The 19,236-nt window shown below is 46.1% G+C and overlaps 1 protein-coding gene across 2 annotated transcripts in view; it reads right to left on the reverse strand.

Moving 5' to 3' along the window:
* The window catches only part of SLC7A6 (solute carrier family 7 member 6), a 36,265-nt gene extending 17,854 nt beyond the window's left edge, over positions 1 to 18,411 (reverse strand). Inside the window, exons 1-4 of one of the 2 annotated variants that reach the window (XM_068528222.1) lie at positions 18,236 to 18,411; positions 15,878 to 15,997; positions 8,990 to 9,043; positions 7,801 to 8,362 (exon numbers count right to left, since the gene is read on the reverse strand). In XM_068528222.1, the coding sequence (XP_068384323.1) occupies positions 7,801 to 8,326 (526 nt within the window). In that variant the 5' untranslated portion in view covers positions 8,327 to 8,362; positions 8,990 to 9,043; positions 15,878 to 15,997; positions 18,236 to 18,411. Of the gene's footprint in view, positions 1 to 7,800; positions 8,363 to 8,989; positions 9,044 to 15,877; positions 15,998 to 17,729; positions 17,802 to 18,235 lie in introns of those variants that run through there. The other variant, XM_068528221.1, reaches the window with a different exon arrangement.
* Positions 18,412 to 19,236: the final 825 nt, after the last annotated feature.

Consider the following 19,236-nt stretch of genomic DNA (forward strand, 5'->3'; position numbering starts at 1 on the left):
AAATAAATAAATAAAATAAATTTATAAAACAACAACACTATGTAGCCAGGGAGCAGGACCAGGAGTAGAGTAAGGTGATTAAGGAGCCCAGAGCACAAAATTTAAGTAGGCACTCACTGTCAGGGGACAACCTGGCAAACCTGAGAGTGAGTGCATCCTTAAATGCTGGCCCCAGGAGCCCTGCTTGCTTCACTGGACTCTCAGCCCTGCCAGAGAACAGAGAGCTCCGAGAACAGTCTACCAAGCAGAAGCCAACTCCCTCGAATGTTTTCCTGATTGTAATTAAGAAACAAAATTTCACCATCTGATCCCCCACCCCCCCACCCCACCCCCCGCCCGCCCCCCAGAGCTCCCATCTAGCAGCAAGGACTATACCAGAGCTCAAATACAAGAGAGCCAGGCTGAGCCTGGAGGCCAGGCGCTCAGACTCAACTACCACAGTTAAAACATCCACGCCTTCCCTCTTCCTCCGATCTCATTTCCTTGCTGCAAGCCTGCACCAATGAGTGTGGGACCCATGTGAGGGTCTTCCAGGCTCTCTAGGGGCTTGTTGCTGAGAAATACTCAAATAGCAGATCCAGATCCAATCCCTAAGCAGAAACAAATCCCCAAAGTCTCTCTGTGGCAAAGATGGCTACATATCTTCTAATATCTGTTCTTCCATCTTTCCTTAGTAATAGAAATTTTAGCTGGAGTCCGGCTGCCCAAAATAATGATGACATTTCCCAGCCTCTTTTGCAGGCAGGTATGGCCAAGTAACTAAGTTCTTAACCCAGGGATATAAGCAAAGTGTCACATAAGTAAGACCTTATAGGATTATCTTTGAAGGGTGAGAGGTGCCTTTCTTTGTCCTTCCTGTCAGCTACAACGCAGACATGACTAGAGCTTGAGTAGCCATCCTGGACCACCAGCCAGAAGTCACATGCTGAGGATGGCAGAGCAGTAAAACAGAAGGAAGGAACCTGAAGAATTATGAAGTCATCCTACTAGCCCCATGCTGCCTATTTTTAACATGTGAGAGAAATAAATTTCAACATGCTTGAGCCATGCTCCTTTTGGTTTTCAGTTGTTTGAAACCCAGACTAATCCTGAATAATACATGTGCCCACAGACAAAAACTGCACCTCTCATACTCTCCTTCTGATGAGGAGATGGCCTGGCATCTGAAGCGGCAGTTCCAGTTATGCTGTCGCAGCTCCCTTCTCCTACAAGCACTGGGAGGAGAGGGAACCTTCCAATTCCTCCCACAAACAGGCATTCAAGGACAGAGGAGTGCAATCCTTAACAACAACGGCAAAGTGGGAAAAGAAAAAGAAGGGGAAAAAAACATCTACAAGTCTCTTAGGAGAGAAATGTTCTACAACAGTCTAGGAGAGGTAAACCCTTCCAGATGGAGATCCTGGAATCAGAAGCTACCTCTTGGCATGTGTATGAATACATAATGTACATGTCTTTTTTAAAAGCCTCCTTGTTTTTAATTACACAAGTATACATATTTAGTCTTATTATCAAAACATTCAAACTATATATAGGGTTAGAATCCAGGGTTTTTGAGCAACTGTGGTCAAGACCAGTCCTCCTCAGGCCTGTCACTGTCAGAACATAAAAGCTGTCTATCCATAGCAACAACTGACCAAAATAGGGGAGAGTATCCTTGCTACTCAGAACCCTGCCCAGGCATGAGTCCAAGACAGCAAGAGGCAATAGGAAGCCATTCAGGCATCACACAGTGTTTCCTCACTGCAGTCTCACCCTTGACAGTCTCCCTTTCCTTCTTCCTTCCCCTCCTCCTCCCTTCCCTGTCAGCCTTACCAAACAAACCCTCAGGGACAATGGAGTCTCAGCTGTGAGCAGACCTCTGCTGATGCCACTGTGTCAGTGCTGAACTGTCTTCCATGTCAGTTCATGGCAAATACTCTCCAATGATGTATTTGAGGTTACATAACAGACAGGATCCCACAATGATAAATGCACCAAGACCTAAGCCAGAAACACACACTTCTGCAGACAAATCAAGTACTCCTACAATGCTGGGCACCTGGGCTACTGAGAATACTGCTGGTCACCTGGTCAGAGAAAGGACCTACGGACCTCAATAAGTGCCATTTTCCCCTACAGTCCCATAAGTGAATAAGAGCCCCTAAGCATACTGAGCTCAGCGGGCAGCCTGAGGCCCCACCCACCACAGAAGAGTCCAAGATCCCAGAATACATAACAGCAGAATGACAGTTTCTCAATCTCAGCACTCAGCCAGATAAGTCTGTCATGTGGGGCTGTCCTGTGCATTATAGGATGTTCAGCAGCACTCCTGACCTGTACCCACTAGATGCCAGCAACACCCCTTCCCAGCAGATGCGACAACCAAAAATGTCTCCAAACCTTGCCAAATGTCTCCTGGGGGGGAATCTCATCTCCAGTTGAGAACCACTGTTCTGACATAATGAGTACCACCTAAGACAATCTGAAATCAAAAAAAAAAAAAAAAAAAAGCTGCTTGGATGTATCTCCCTGCCATGTGTAACCTGGGACTGGGGTGGAGGGCTGCTGGAAGCCAGGATCTGAAATAGCAATGCCTTCAGGGCCCGAGAAGGTAATATAAATGAGCAAAGGCAAGAATGTCTGGATATAAAACAAGAGGGAGTGGGGGACTGCAGTGAATGGGAGAATATATGCTCCATTTAAAGGAGTAACCACTACTCAAATGCAGCTGATTGTGTGAGGCTGGAATATGGGTCCAAGTTTGCCAGAACTTTTGATTTTTCAAGAGAAAGGGCAAATCCTGATTTTTAAATGTTGGCAAGTAATTCAAAATTATTTAGAACACTGTGCAGGCCCAATATATCTGTGGGCCAAGGGTGGCCCGTGGGCCACCAGCTTGCAGCTCTGCCCTAGAGTTAGTTATATGGAGACTGCCTAGGCCCTTTCTTCTAGGATGGAATTTTAATTGTCTAGCCTAGCATGGATATAACTTCTTTAAGCAGTCTCCCAACTAACCTGGACCCCTCTCATGTCTCAGTTTCAAGACTAATGTAATTCTCCTACCCAAGCCTCACCCAGCATTCAGTGCAGATCTTTGTTTTTTCCCCTAATTATGACATAGTTGGTTTCTTCCAATTTAGGTCTCTTGAGACCAGGCTGCTCTCAGTGCCACCTCTGTCCAAGGAGGCTCCCTCCAGCACACCCCAGCTTAGCTGGATGATACATCAGCCTGAGTCTACACCCTAATTTGCAAGAAGAGGAGTAAACTGAGCCCTAAAACCTAGTCTGTTAGGATGGGACAAGGTTTTAATGACTTGGCACCACCTCTGACAAGTTTCCCGCCCTCAGGCCCACTTTATGGAAATGCCTTGGTTTCTGGAATAGGGGTTTTTTGAATGAAAGAAATTATATGATACCATAACTTTGCATTTCTAAGAGGTGAGGTCTCTCCTCCTGATCAAAAGATCAGTTCCTAGTGTGGGGATGGGCTTCCTAAGCAGAAAAAACAATGGGAAAAATCATAAAAGAAAAAAGATTTAACAAACAAAAATCTTCTTTATGTGAGAAATTATGTACAGAGGTGCCCTTTGATTTGGTTATTCTTGGAATTCATCCTAAGGCCATCAAGGGACCAATGCACAGGCACTCACAGGTGCTCAGAAAAGAGTACAAATTCACGAAACCTTCTAGAAAGCAACTGGGTAAAACACGAAGAAACTTAAAACAGTTTAATTCTTTAGACACAGGGATTTCTCTTCTATAATTTTATCCTAATAAAATATGAAGAAACTCTGAAAATGATTTCTACACAGCAGCATTATTTTTAATAATGATATTATAGGGCACTTGCTGTATGCCAGGCAGAGAGAAGTACTGTACTTTATTTGTATTGATTCACTTATTCCTCACAACAAACTTTTCAGATAGGTACTATCAATGAAATGAAAAAAAAAATGTTGCCTGCCATATCAGTAAACAAAGAATGTTGCAGCCATCAAGCCATCACAAAACAGCTGCTCCATGGAGAGCCCTGAGGGACCTCAGGATAGAAACAGGATGCCTGCCATCTAGCAGTCAGCACCCACTAACTGCAGCCACCCCGGACAGTGCACCCTGAAGAGACTTAGGTTGAGAAACCATAGGATACTGGTCCCAGATAGCTGAGCTACATATCAAAGGAATGATTTCAATGAGCCCTGACTTTTGCATTTTTCCATACATAGAAAAGCGCTCAATTCCTTAACGAGATATCTGGTTTTCTTTAATTAACAGTAATCTTTTGGGACTTCCCTGGCAGTCCAGTGGGTAAGACTCCAAGCTTCCACTGCAGGGGGCATGGGTTCGATCCCATTTTTTCGGCAGCGAAAAAACAAAAACAAACAAAAAACAGTAATCTTTTGATGTTCCGACTACCTGGTCTTCGTTGCAAAAACTCCTATATATCCCGGCCCCTCCCTTACCTCTTTGCAGCAGTGTCTCAGAGCTATCTGAGATGCTGTGCCCCAGGTTTAAGTCCTCAGTTTTGTCTGCTGAATAAAACATAAATCTCAGCTTTTAGGTTGTGCATGTTTTTTTCAGTTCACAGTACAATCAATATTCCCATTTTACAAAATGAGAAAATTAAGGCACCAGTTAACTATCTCCTCCAAGGTCAGTAGCTACTCAATGGTAAAGCTGGAATCAAACCCAGTCTGGCATGGGAGCCTATGATCTTCCCCCTCCCCCCACCCACTGGCCATGCCGAGAGACGGGGATGAACCCACACCCCCTGCAGTGGAAGCTCGGAGTCTTAACCACTGGACCGCCAGGGAAGTCCTTTTTTTTTGGAATCCTAACCACTAGGCCGCCAGGGAACTCCCAAGGGAGGCTATGATCTTAACCACTACATTACACTGCCTGGAAACTACTTGTGTGTCCCAAACCACGTTTTCTAAGAATATTTGGGGAAAGAGATTAAATATTAAATTTTTTAAAATGCAGTATACAAACCACAAAGAGTATGATCTCAAGGGTACTTTTTTTAAATGATGGATAAGCAGAAAAAAAAATATCGGAAGGTATTTCACACAAATAGTAACAATAGTTCTCTGGGAGGTAAAATCATGGGTGATTTTAACTTTCTATTTTCTTTTTTGCATTTTTCTAATTCCCTGTAGGGTCTATGCATCACCTTTTAATAAAAAATAAGATATATATATATATATATATATATATATATATATATATATATATATATTACTTTAAAAAATGTTCCCTTTGGGACTTCCCTGGTGGAGCAGTGGTTAAGAATCCGCCTGCCAATGCAGGGAACATGGGTTCGAGCCCTGGTCCAGGAAGATCCCACATGCCGCAGAGCAACTAAGCCTGTGCGCCACACTACTGAGCCTGCGCTCGAGAGCCCGCGAACCACAACTACTGAAGCCCGCGCACCTGAAGCCCGTGCTCCGCAACAAGAGAAGTCATCACAATGAAAAGCCCGCGTGCCACAACAAAGACCCAACGCAGCCAAAAATAAATAAATAAAATAAATAAATTTATTTAAAAAAAAATGTTTCTTTTGAAGAACATTTCACAAAAAGGGGGGAAATCCATGATACACTAAGTTTAAAAAGCAGAATATCAAGTTATATGCAAAGTATGATTCCAATTCTATAACAGAAAGAAATGAAGACGTAACTGAACTATTAAAAGTACCCATATGCCGGGCTTCCCTGGTGGCGCAAGGGTTAAGAACCTGCCTGCCAATGCAGGGGACACGGGTTCTAGCCCTGGTCCGGGAAGATCCTACACGCCGCAAGCAACTAAGCCCGTGCGTCACAACTACTGAGCCTGCGCTCTACATCCTGCGAGCCACAACTACCGAAGCCCGCGTGCCTACAACCCGGGCTCGCAACAAAGAGAAAGCCACCGCAATAAGAAGACTGCGCACCACAACAAAGAGTAGCCCCCCCCCCCCACCCCCGTCTCCACAACTAGATAAAAGCCTAGAGAAAAGCCCACGCATAACAACAAAGACCCAACGCAGCCAAAAACAAATAAATAAATTTATTTATTTATTTTTTAAAAGATTTATTTATTTTTGGCTGCGTTGGGTCTTTTTTGCTGTGTGTGGGCTTTCTCTAGTTGCGGCGAGCGGGGGCTACTCTTCATTGTGGTGCTCTGGCTTCTCGTTGCGTTGGCCTCTCTTGTTGCGGAGCTCAGGCTCTAGGCGCGCGGGCTTCAGTAGTTGTGGCACACGGGCTCAGTAGTTGTGGCTCACAGGCTCTAGAGCGCAGGCTCAGTAGCTGTGGCGCACGGGCTTAGCTGCTCCACAGCATGTGGGATCTTCCCGGACCAGGGCTTGAACCCGTGACCCCTGCGTTGGCAGGCAGATTCTTAACCACTGCGCCACCAGGGAAGCCCAACAAATTTATTTTTTTTAAAAAAGTACTCCTGTCTGGGGACTTCCCTGACAGTCCAGCGGTTAAGACTCTGGGCTCCCAATGCAGGGGGCGCGGGTTCAGTCGCTGCATGACGCGGCCGAAATAAATAAATAAATATTAAAAAAAAATAAAAGTACTCATGTCTTGGTGGTAGATTATAGGTGATTTGAGGCTAATTTAATTTCCTCCTGAACAAACATGTTTTATTATCAGAAAATTATTCCCTTTTTTAGAGAGCTCATTCAGGCTAGAGTCCCCCTGGTGAAACCCTATCAGATATACAGCTGAGTTCCCACTTTCTCTCCTCCTAGGGGTATCTGTGGAAGAGTTCCCTTTTAACATCTGTCTTTAATAAATTCCTTAAAGTCAGGAGTCACAGCATATTGTACAATCCTTTACGGCTAACTCCAAGGTACTGTCAGTCTATTTTTAACACTGTGGATAAACTACACATACTGCCAAAGCTTTTGCAAGCAAAGATATGGAAAGAACAGAGTATAATTAAGTGCCTCTGGCAGCACAGTGCTAAGGAACACAGGGAATTCTGGGCCACTTCTCAGCTAAAACACTAGCTTTACTAGACTAAGTTCACAATAATCTTCTCTCCCTTCCAGTGTTTTCACACAGAATACCTCTTTACAACCTCATAAGAAAAAAAGGAAAATAAAGAGAGATCCACTGGGACCTCTCAGGTTCTGCCCTCAGAAACCCAAATACAGGGTAGAAGCCACCTTCCTCACTGGCCGCAGGCAGAGCTTGTTTACAAAGTCAGCATAAAGAAATCTGAAACACCAATGGGAAACAGCCATTTTGGTGTGGTGCCTGCTGCTTAGATCGGCCTGTGAAGAGTGGCAGTGGCAGGAAGGAGTGGTCCTACTGTGAGCCTGCAGGTCATAAAGCCTTGGGACCCCCACAGTCTAGAGAACCCCATTTCCTCACTGATGGCTTTAAACTGGTTTAAGATTAAAAGCTGGGAAGCAAAATAACTTTTTTTTTTTTTTTTTTTTTGGCGCAGCAGAATAAACGCCTCAGCACTGAGGGTTTTTCCTGGGTTAAGTTACAACTAGCGATGTTGACACCAATCAAAACAAGACAAGTATAAGACATGCACCAACCTGTCACATAGACTGGGGAACAGAACTCACTCAGGGACACCCAAGAAGGAAAGTGAGGCACCAAAAGCCACAAACAGATTCACTCTCCCCATCCCCATCGTTTACCCTTACTTATCTCAGGAACAAATGACTTTGGTGAAATTGCTTCTTCAAAAAGGTAAGATGTCTCTCTTCCCCACAGAAAAAGAAAAGCAAATTATGCTGTTCAAATATAAATTACCATTAGCATTATAAAAGTAACCCACAGCCCCACGCATACTCCCCCGCTAAGCCCTCAGACTTACACATGCAGGCTGCGGCGAGGAGACGGCAGGCCAGGTACGGGGGCTCGCAGGTGGGAAAGGAGGGCTGGATGATGTAGTTGGCAAAGGTGATAGCGATAACGGCCTGACTGGTGGGCTCAACAATTAGCAGGGAGGCCCAGAGGCGGATAAAGGCAATGAAGCCCCCAAAGGCCTCTAGAATATAAGCGTAGCTGGCCCCAGACTTGGTGATGGTGGTCCCCAGTTCTGCATAGCAAAGGGCACCCACAACGGAGAAAAGCCCACCAATGGCCCATATGATCAGCGACAACCCATAGGAGGCAGTGTAGACCAGCACGCCCTTGGGTGAGACAAAGATTCCTGAGCCGATCATGTTGCCCACCACCAGGCTGACCCCATTCAGCAGAGAGATCTCCTTCTTCAGCTGCATAGTTTCTGTGGACTGCTGAGGTAGCATGCTGACATCTTCTTCCTCCCTGGGCCGGCTGGCCTCAGGAATGAGATGGTATGTGGGTGTGTGGTGGCTCTCCAGCTCCCTGGCTTCCATGGCAAGTAGTTCCTTCACACCTGTGTTTACTATGGCCTGGCAAAGAATATAAGTATGTCAGTCTAGGGTAGGGGCTGATAAGGCTCTAGTTCAGACCTGCAAGGCAGGCAGATTTCCCTGCCCACCTCTTGTGTAGGGACAGCATGACTCATGCACAGACCTAAATACAATGAGCCTGTCTCAGTTCCCACCACAGGATACAAAGAAATGGAGGCAGGCTGACCTCCACTGCTCCCAAGAAAGACACCAACAGGGCTCAGACACGACATGAGGGTGACTTCTAACAAGAGGCTTGATGCCCAGGGTAGGCTGGCATTAGGTTTATCCATAGCATGGATTCTCCCTGAGGTGTAGGTTTTGCTCTGTTCTTACCGACTTAAAACCTACAAACTTGCCAGAGTCCCAGCACTAGCCAGCCTGATGGGCCTCTCAGTTTCCATACTCACTCACCTCCACCCAAACATAAACAGGGACTTCTGCAGTGTCCAGCCACATGTGGAGAGGTCTGTAGCTACTCTCAGGCCAGCAAAGAACATGAACAGGTGGTGGGAAGGGCTAGGAAGATGCTAAGACAAGGGCATATCGCTACTGCAGAGACTAGACCAAGGAGAGAACATCCATGAAAATACACACCCTTGTGTCGCTATGTCCATTAACACCCACCTCACTTCCCACGTTGCTGCTTGCTCATTCAACACCTTTCTTCTTCCAAAGTGCCTAAAAGAGAGAGATAACATAATAAGACCAGATGAAGAAAGAACATTCAGAGGGCACCCTAATGTGGGACTCATCTGCTATTGGCTTATTTGTTTTCCTCCTCAGCCTGCCTCTCACTACCACCTGGGGCTGCAAAGAGATTCCCCCAAAACAGGACCCAGTAATCTTGACACCAAAACAAAGCTATAAGTCTCCTCTTATCCACAGATCTGGCATTGGAAGGCATCCTGTAGGGAGACGGTGTGCACACGTACACACATGCACACACATGCACACTACTTCTTTTGGATCATCATTGGGCCAGTCCAGAAACCTCAAGGAAGATGGATCCCACACCAACCTACCTACGAAGGACCCAGAATCTGTCAGAGGAAGACAAGCACCTTCCTGACCCTGAACTCAGCAGGACCTTCTCTCTTCCTCAATTTCTGTGCCCTAGGAATTGGGAATTCAGATCCCCAACTCCTAGTTCATCTTCTGGAGAAAGGAATCTGATAAGCCACTTAATTCCCTCCCAGGAGTCAGTCCTTTAAGGTCACAGAGATAACTTCCAGGAATAAGAATGGGATCAGTACGTCATCTTCCCAGAACCTTCTCATCTAGTCAACAACAACGGATGTGCTGGAATCTTGCCTCATGGAGCTCAGAGCAAGTGAACTACAGCCACTCAAGACTGAGTAGTTCTCAGGGAAAACTCCAGTCTCCACAAGCCCCACTCAAAACTCCTGCCTTACCTGTCCCAGTACCCCTCCAGAGTCTAGACCTGAGCCCAAGTGAAAAAGCTCCTCTGGGGCCATTAATAAGCCTTCCCCCACTCCCAGAGGAGTTGAGCCAGCCTACTTTGCTTATTATGAGGCCTGGCTTTAAGGCAGCACCACTTTTCCTTTCACTCCTGGCACCAAGCCATGAAGGTGACTCTATGCTGGCACGTGGGAAAATATCTGTTTTCATGTGTCTGTCAGGTGAGCTCAGATATGCATGAAAACAAAACTAGGAAACACCTGAGGAGCCTGTCTCACATAAAAGTCAGGTGCAGGGGCTTCCCTGGTGGCACAGTGGTTAAGAATCCACCTGCCAATGCAGGGGACACGGGTTCGAGCCCTGGTCTGGGAAGATCCCACATGCCGTGGAACAACTAAGCCCGTGCGCCACAGCTACTGAGCCTGCGCTCTAGAGCCCACAAGTCACAACTACTGAGCCCATGTACCACAACTACTGAAGCCCGCGCGCCTAGAGCCCGTGCTCCGCAAAAAGAGAAGCCACCGCGATGAGAAGCCCACGCAACGCAACAAAGAGTAGCCCCCCAGCTCGCTGCAACTACAGAAAGCCCGCGCTCAGCAACAAAGACCCAACGCAGCCAAAAATAAATTAAAAAAAAAAAAAAGAGTCAGGTGCAGGCTCTTCATCAGTGAGTGCTTCCATGTGTATGCTCTATGCACATTAATAAACTTGATTGTTTTTCTCTTGTTAATCTGTCTTTTGCCAGTCCAGTTTACAACGCCCCAGCCAAGGAACCTAAAATGGGTAGAGGGAAAGGGTCCCCCCCGCCCACCCCGCACCTTACATTCCTTTAAAAAACAAAAAAGTCAGTGCACAGAGACTTAGGTTGCCCTTTTCCACTCAACTCAACATGGAGGCAAGCAGAGAAACCTGGCCCCAGTGGTCACTCCAGCCTCCCCCTATTCATCAGACCCTAGCTGGTGGGGAGGGGGAGGAGGTTACCAGGTATTCTATTTGGACTTCTGATACCAGACTGCATTTTCTATCAAACAATTCTGCAACACCCAGCAGATCTGGTGTCTGCTACAGTTTAATCAATTCTAACACCACCTACCTGGAAATAGCAACAGATTCCTCAGGTTAAGGGCTCAATCTTACAAAACAGCCCTCCCCACCCAACTTAAGATGCCAAATCGCAAGTCCAGGTTGTTCCTGTGCTTCTGACCAACTGGCTATGAATCGGAGGTTCCCACTATCCCCTCCTCGGGTTCAATTAATTTGCTAGAGCTGCCCACAGAACTCAGGAAAACAGTTTACTTACTAGATCACCAGTTCATTATAAAGGATATAACTCAGGAACAGCCAGATGGAAGAGATGCAGAGGGCAAGGTATGGAGAAGAGGCACGGGAAACTCTCCAAAACCTGTCCTTTTGGGTTCTTTATGGAGGCTTCATTACAAAGGCATAACTGATCAAATCACTGACCATTGGTGATTGATTCAATCTCCAGACCCTCTCCCCTCCCAGGAGGTCAGACCTGGACTAAAACTTCCAAACCTTCTAATCACAGGGTTGGTTCCCTCGACAAGCAACCCCCATCCTTAGAGGATCTAGATGCTTTCCAACAATCACCTCATTAACATAAACTCAGGTGTGTTGAAAGGGGCTGGTTATATAAATAAGAAAAGACATCCGTTTAACCTTTACTGATCTGGAGCTATTTCAGGAACTGGGAACAAAACAAATGTTATAACAAAAGATGCCTCTATGGCTTATTAGGAAATTACAAGAGCTGTGGGACAGGAACAGTGGACAAAGACCAAATAAATAATCACAATATCACAGGGAGGGAAAAAGAGAGGTAAACTCACTTCACTGGAAAATTTAAAAATAGTATGAAATGTAACTGCCTTGTCTTCTAACTTTCACTTAAGATGTAGAAAGCTGGGAAAAGCATCACTCCCACTCCAATGACAAGAAAAAGGCAGATAATCTACAGAATTGTAACTTTTCTTGAAATCATTAGAGAGCTGAGGTTACAGGCCAACCAACCAGACTGAGATTTAAGGAAAAACAGATACCTCCCAGAGAGATGCAAGTTCTGGCTTACCTGTGGCGGAGGGAGAACAATGGAACCACCATACAGGCAGGAAAGAAGAATTCGGGAACAATTTTTAATGAATTACTAAAGGTCAAGTTTGGGTTAGCAAGAGCCATAGACACTTCGAGGGTTTTCTCCAGTGAGACCTCAGTGGGTGTTCACAAGAAATACTAGGCCAGAGAAAGCCTCTCAGAAGTGCTGGCCTGGAGGAGGAAAGCAGTCATTGCTCTGGGAAAAATACGAAGGTCCACCTGCTCCCTTCTCTACAAATCTTAAACCCCTGGGGAATGGGGAAACTCTGTCATTCCCAAGGCAGCTGGGACAGGGTGAAAGAAAAAGAAAACAATCCTCTCTGCCTGCGGGAGGAGCAGGAAATTCTGGTCCAGACCATTAGACATGGCAGGCTCACCCAGAAAGATCCAATCCCCCAGACCCAGGGAAATAGGGCCTGCTTAAGGCTCAGGCTGAACCAAGACAACAGAGAACCCCTCTACTCCCCACCACCAGGTTAGCAAGCACCCAGCAACAAGGCTGTGGTACACTGTGTGTTGAGGCACAGGTGCACAAAGAAGCCTAATGCTGAAGGTGGAGCATAAGCACAGAAAAATCCACCCTCAGGGCAAGGAAACACCAGAGGAATTTGGAGCCACTGGTGCACCTAAGGTAACCATAGCAACAACAAAACCCAAACCCAACTCACCTCCTAAATGACTCAAACTCCCACATTAACAGGCTAGCAAAAGAAGACGTTGTACCCATTTCCCAGAATAAAGACTATGTACCTCAATCTCTACTTTTCCACATATTACATCTGACAATCAATAACAAATCACAAGCAACATACAAAAAGCAACAAAAACAACCCACTATCAAGAGGCAAATTAATCAATAGGACAAGACTTAGAGATGATCCAGATATTGGAACTATCAGACAGGGAATTTAAAATAACTATGACTGGGACTTCCCTGGTGGCACAGTGGTTAAGAATCCACCTTCCAATGCAGGGGACAAGGGTTCGAGCCCTGGTCCTGGAAGATCCCACATGCCGCGGAGCAACTAAGCCTGTGTGCCACAACTACTGAACTTACGCTCTATAGCCCACGAGCCACAACTACTGAGCCCGCGTGCCACAACTACTGAAGCCTGTGCGCCTAGAGCCCGTGCTCTGCAACAAGAGAAGCCACTGCAATAAGAAGCCCATGCACCACAATGAAGAGTAGCCCCCGCTCGCCACAGCTAGAGAAAGCCCACACGCAGCAACAAAGACCCAACGCAGCCAAATACAAACAAATTTATAAAAAAAAAAAGAATATACATATATACATTTATATGTGAATCACTTTGCTATACAGCAGAAATTAATACAACATTGTAAACCAACTGTACTTCAATAAAATAAATTTAAAAATAAATAAATAAATAAAATAACTATGATTAATACATTAAAGGCTCTAATGGAAAATTTGGTCAGCATGCAGGAACATATGTGGAATTTCAGCAGAGAAATGAAAACCATACGAGTCAAAATGTGGAAAAAAAACAAAACAGAGCATCTAAGAGTTGTAGGACACTATCAAATGGTCTGAGGTAAATATTAAAAAATATACTTTTTTGATTCTATTAATTGCCTTAGAATATAACTAACTGCCTAAAGCAAAAATAGTAGCAATGCAGTGTTAATTTATTGCATAGGTAAAAGTAAAGTGTATGACAACAATAGCACAAAGATAAGAAAGAAGAACTGGGAGTTATACTACTGTAAGGTTCTTATATAATATTATATGCGAAAATTGATGTAATATTATTTAAAGGTAGACTGTGATTAATTAAAGATGTACATTGTGAAACTAGGGCAAACACTAGAAAGTTAAAAACAGTATAAATAATAAGCCAACAGTGGAGATAAAACAGATCATAAAAAATACTCAATCCAAAAGTAGGTAGAAAAAAGAAGAAAAAAGAAGCAAAGAACATATGAAATAAGTAGAAAACAGAAAACAACTAGCAAGGTGGCAGATTTTAATCCAACCATATCAATAATAACATGAAATGTAAATGATCTAAACACACCAATTATAAGACAGACATTGTTGGGTTAGATAAAAATGCAAAGCCCAATATGCAGTCTACAGGAAACCCACTTGAACTATAAAGACATAAGTTACAGGTAAAAAGATGGTGAAAAAAACATGTAAACACTAATCAAAACCAAGGGGGAGTAACTATATTAACATCCGACGAGACTTCAGAATAAGAAGTATTGCTAGGGATAAAAGAGAACATTATATAATGATAAAGAGGTCAATTCAGCAAGAAGAAAATTCTAAACGTGTATTTCCTCCAACAGCATAGCTTCAAAACACATGAAGCAAAAAGTGATAGATCTGAAAGGAAAAATAGACAAATCCACGATTATAGTTGGAGACTTCAATACACCTCTCTCAGTCATCAATAGAACAAGTAAACATAAAATCAGCAAGGATCTAGAACACCTGAAAATGGAATGTCCCAACATAGTTCTTGTCTAAAATTATGTGACTTCTGAGGGGAAAAACAGAAAAAAAGGCACCTGCAATAGGGCTTACCTCCATGCAGGAAATGGGGGCAGATCCAGGGGTGGGAGACAGCCTTCCAACAGGGAAAAACTGCTTTGGCTCCTCAAGTTTCACAACAGAATACCAACCTTACTATCTACTGAGTTGGTTGCTATCAGAGCACAGTTAGAAACCCTTCCTCAGGTGCTGCCCGAGGTCTTTAGGATCAATTCCAACCTTCTTATCAGGGCCTTATCACTAGACCCCCTGCTGCATATGGTCCCTCCCATGGTCCAGCCACACTGAATTACTTACAATTTCCAGAACCTGGAGTAGTCCAGGGTTTCCAGAGCCCATCAGAAAAACACATCTTTGCTCATACTGAGTCCTTTGCCTCTAACACCCTTCTCCCACCATGTTCCTCAACATCCTGGCTGACTTCTTTCTCCACACGTATCCTTGTGTCCCTGCATGTGTGTGTCTCAGTCTCCCTTTCTCGAAAACACAGTCTCTTGGGAATTCCCTGGCAGCCCAGTGGTTAGGATCTGTGCTTCCACTGCAGGGGGCCCAGGTTCGATCCGTGGTTGGGGAACTAAGATCCCGCAAGCCCCTCGGCACGGCAAAACAAAACAAAACAAAACAGTCTCTAAACTCATTGTTGAAGACAGTGTTCATTAAAGAATTCCACACACCCTATAAGTAAGTTCCTGCCTTGAGAAACTAGTGTTAAACCCCACTTGTAAGGACATAACACAGCTTTCTAACAGGTTTTCATCATATTTTCTAAGCTCCTGTGCAGCAGATAATAAAGGAATTCACCAGACCACTAAAAGTTCCTCATGAAAATTTAACCATGAAACTATCATATGCAATTTTCAGGGAGAAAAATTGTCTCTTTCAAAGTTCAGTTACAAAGAATATTTTATAAGCTGTATTCTAAAACTTTTATAATTGATGACTATGAAAAAAAAAAAAACGCTGTTGAGAAAGACACCAAAATCTTAAATGTGGTGAAAACACAGAAGACTTTTTTCTTTTTTATACTTTGAGTTTTACAAAATTTCTACAATGAAAATGCATTACTTTTTTTATGCTTAAACTTAAATTATGTGACTCTTTACATTTGTCTTTTCACCTAGGACACCAGGAAACTCAATATCAAGTTCAGCTCCCAATCACAGTGAATAGATACCCTCACTTTTCAACAGTACTTGATATCTAGTCTTTTCCATGGCTTTGGTTTCCTATTTTTACTTCCTCATTGCAAGTATCTTTAAATATAAACCACCACAATTACTCTTTAGAAAGAGATATAATAAATATATAATTTATTTTTATAATAATTATAGTGTTACATAACTGTTAATTATGTGTGAGCCATTCTCTTTACTAGTATTGTACTCAAATAACTAACTAAAAAGCTTTACAACTCGCAAAGATCCAAGAAAATTAACGAAGAACAGAGCAATAATATTCACCTGTGAGGAAATAAGCAAACATCACACTTTCATAAGCCACCTCATCATAAATGGTCAGGTACGAAGAAGAAAATGAAGTCTCCACAGCCGGGCCTAATTCCACGTGTCTCCAATTAATCTCTGCAACAAAGAGTGAGAGGCAACTTATCAAAAAATGAACCTAGTAAGCAGCAGGACGATATTTCCTTTTGTAAAATCTAATTTTTACATGCCCAGCAGGGGTAGCACTCAATTACTTAGAAGTTCCAACACACCCACAGTGGGGTGTAACTGAACACGTGTCTGAGAACCAGCCTGGTCCTTTCGAATCATGCATGTCTAGACAACTGCTGTTCCCTCTGTCCCAGGTCCCTTGAGCACCACTTGCATCACTTTTGTAGTAAAGTATCCACACATCCTGGAGACTACAGCAGGAAGGACAAAGGACAGAAGTCAGGAAATTTCCTGTACCAAGAAATGCCAGAGAGATCAGTCACATAACTGGTATTTATTTTTGGTTTGTAATAAAAATATGTCCACAGTCAGACAGGGAAGGAGGCAGACAGGAGAATATCAGGCTTGTGGTTTCCCACAAATTTGTCAGGAAAGGAAAATCAAATATAAGAACTTTTAATGACAATCTGAGACCAAAGTTGGGAAGCAAAAGCCATTAGCACACAGTGGGACCTCAGCAATGTAGGCAGCCTGGGCCGTTTCCTCAAGGGCCTCCGAACAAGAACAGAGAGTTGAAAATGATCTCAGGAAGCGCTCACAGGCTTTCAAAAGTCTGCTCCTCCCAGATCTTCAAAATCAGGGAGCAGCTCTCAGAGATAAGCACCAGATGGCTGAGCATTCTGCTAGCCCGGTGCTAAATTCACCGGTAGTGCTTTTTCTTCCCCATCAAGGGCAGAGACTGAATTCTTTTTACCAAGCACACAGTCCAGTGCACACAAGAGGTATTCAAAAACAAATGTTAAATTAAATATTGATTCCTGCTTGTCACTGGCTATAACACAAGTGGTGCCCAGACTGTTTGCTCAGTGCTTTGTGAAGAATTCTCTTAATGTTTCACAAATATCGCCTTCCATTTACGACATGAGATGATCAAACAAGATGACAGGATGTGAAGACACTAAGAAGAGCCATAGTAGCAGGAGCACACACCGTCCTCCCTCCAACAGGCCAGTCTCCCCGCGGCCCCAGGAAGCTCTGCTCAGGTGCTCACATCCTCAGGCTCGTCCCCCGGGCCTTTACTCATTTTCAGAGTCTCTCCCACGCAGCACAGGTTCTTTCTCGGCACCAGACTCACACTGGAGTATCTCACACGGTCTCTTTCACGTTCACAGGGTCGCACTCAGGGTCACTCTGACCGCGGTCTCTCTCATACTCAGTCTCTCACAATCTCCCTCTGAGTCCCTCTCACACTCATGGAGTCACCTCCACACTAGGGTCTCTTTCACACACACACCGAGTCTCCGTCACACTAACAGCGTCACCCTCACAGTCTGCGTCTCGCACACTCAGGGTCACCCTCAGACTGACTCACACACACAGACACACATAAACACACAGCGTCCTCCTCACACGCTCAGTGTTACACTCCTGGAGTCCCCCTCACGCTCAAGGGCCCGCTCACACGCACGGCGTCCCCCTCGGGCACGCGCTCACTCGCAGCGTCTCTCACGTGCCCGCGGCCCGCCTGCCCGGTGCTGGGCTCCGGGAGCCGCATCCCGCATGCAGCGGCGGCGCAGAGTTCGGTCCCAATAGAACGCGGCCCCGGCCCGGCTCCCGCGGCCCTGCTCCCTCGGCCCGGCTCCCCCGGCCCCGCTCCCACGGCCCGGCTCCCTCGGCGCGCTCGCCCGCGGCCCGTTACCTCGTGGTGGCCCGGCGCCCCCGGGATGCTCGGTCGCGCTGCCACCGCCACCGCCGCGACCGCTCAGGCCCCGCCCCCGCCACGTCATCCGCCGCCGGATCGCGACAGCGCGCGCCGCGTCGGGACAGGGCGCCTGGCTCCGCGCGGGGCTCGCGGGCGGCGGCGCTTCCGGGCCCCAGGGGGCCGCCGCGGCCTCTGGGATTCCGCAGGCCGCGCTCAGGCGTCCGCAGGTGAGGTCCCAGCCCCCGGCGGGCCGCGACCCGGGCCCAGCCCCATAGCCGACTGATTGGCTGCTCCGACCCTGGAGTCTCTCGGGGCCTCCGAGGGACTCAATACGGGGACGCTCCCGCGGGGACCTCTAAGTGCCCCCACACCCGGTTCCTCTGTGGCCCTTGGCCTGGGCCGCACTCCCGGGGGACCCCATACAGCTCACACGAGGAGCTCTAAACAGCCTCCATACCCCGTTCACAGCCAACCCTCCGCCTGGAGACCCTAAGGAGACAGACCCAGGATTCGTCCTCCGAGTCACAGCTCCGACCACCGTGCATCCTTTAAGGTCCCTACAGACACATGGACACCGCTGAACTTCCAGAGCCAACCCCAGGCCTCTGGGGCCCAGGCTTGAGGACAGTTTCCAGTCCTCATCCTGCCTGACCCCTCTTGGAGCTGCACCCTCCTGTCCTCTTCCTCTCCCTGTGGTTGCTCCTCCTCCATCTCCTTCTAGGGCTCCTTTTCCTCTGGTAGCTCTGGGGCTCTGTTTAGGGCCTCCTGATCTCATGGAAAGCTGAGCCCTACCCCTTAGCTTCCTGTCCACACCTCAAGCCATGATTCTCTCCTGGGCCATGGAGTCATTTCCCCCCCGACACGTGTTCATAACTACACATCCTCTGGTTCCAGACTGCCTACACACAAACCCCTGCTCCCCACCACGTAGTGACCCAGCAGGAAATGGGCAGCACCCTGAACCCTTCCTCCTCCTGCCCCCCCAGGCCCTATCTCATGGCTTTCTTCTCCCCAGCCGTAACAGCCTCCCAATCCCTAGCCTGCTCTCTCTAACCCATCCCCACAGGGTAAGAGGTGCTCCTAAAATACAGATTGGAATGACTTCGTATCTCCTCTGCCTAAAAACCCTTCCATACTCCTACCTATAGACCTGAGGTGATGATCCTTGAAGAGCGTTCACTGGTGCTGCCCTCCTTGTACTCTCTGCTTGGAATACTTTCCCTAAGTGTGAATGAGAGTACAGGCATAACATGTCTTATTGCTCTGCACCTTATTGTGATTCGCAGATGTTGCATCTTTTATAAATAGAAGGTTTGTGGCAATTCTGTTTTGTCAGATGATGGTTAGCATTTTTTTGCACTAAAGTTTTATTTTTTTTATTTTTTATTTTTGGCTGTGTTGGGTCTTCATTGCTGTGCACGGGCTTTCTCTAGTTGCGGCGAGCGGGGGCTGCTTTTCGTTGTGCTGTGCGGGCTTATTGCAGTGGCTTCTTTTGTTGCAGAGC

Source organism: Eschrichtius robustus, chromosome 19 (genome assembly GCF_028021215.1).
Source record: "Eschrichtius robustus isolate mEscRob2 chromosome 19, mEscRob2.pri, whole genome shotgun sequence".
NCBI lineage: Eukaryota > Metazoa > Chordata > Mammalia > Artiodactyla > Eschrichtiidae > Eschrichtius > Eschrichtius robustus.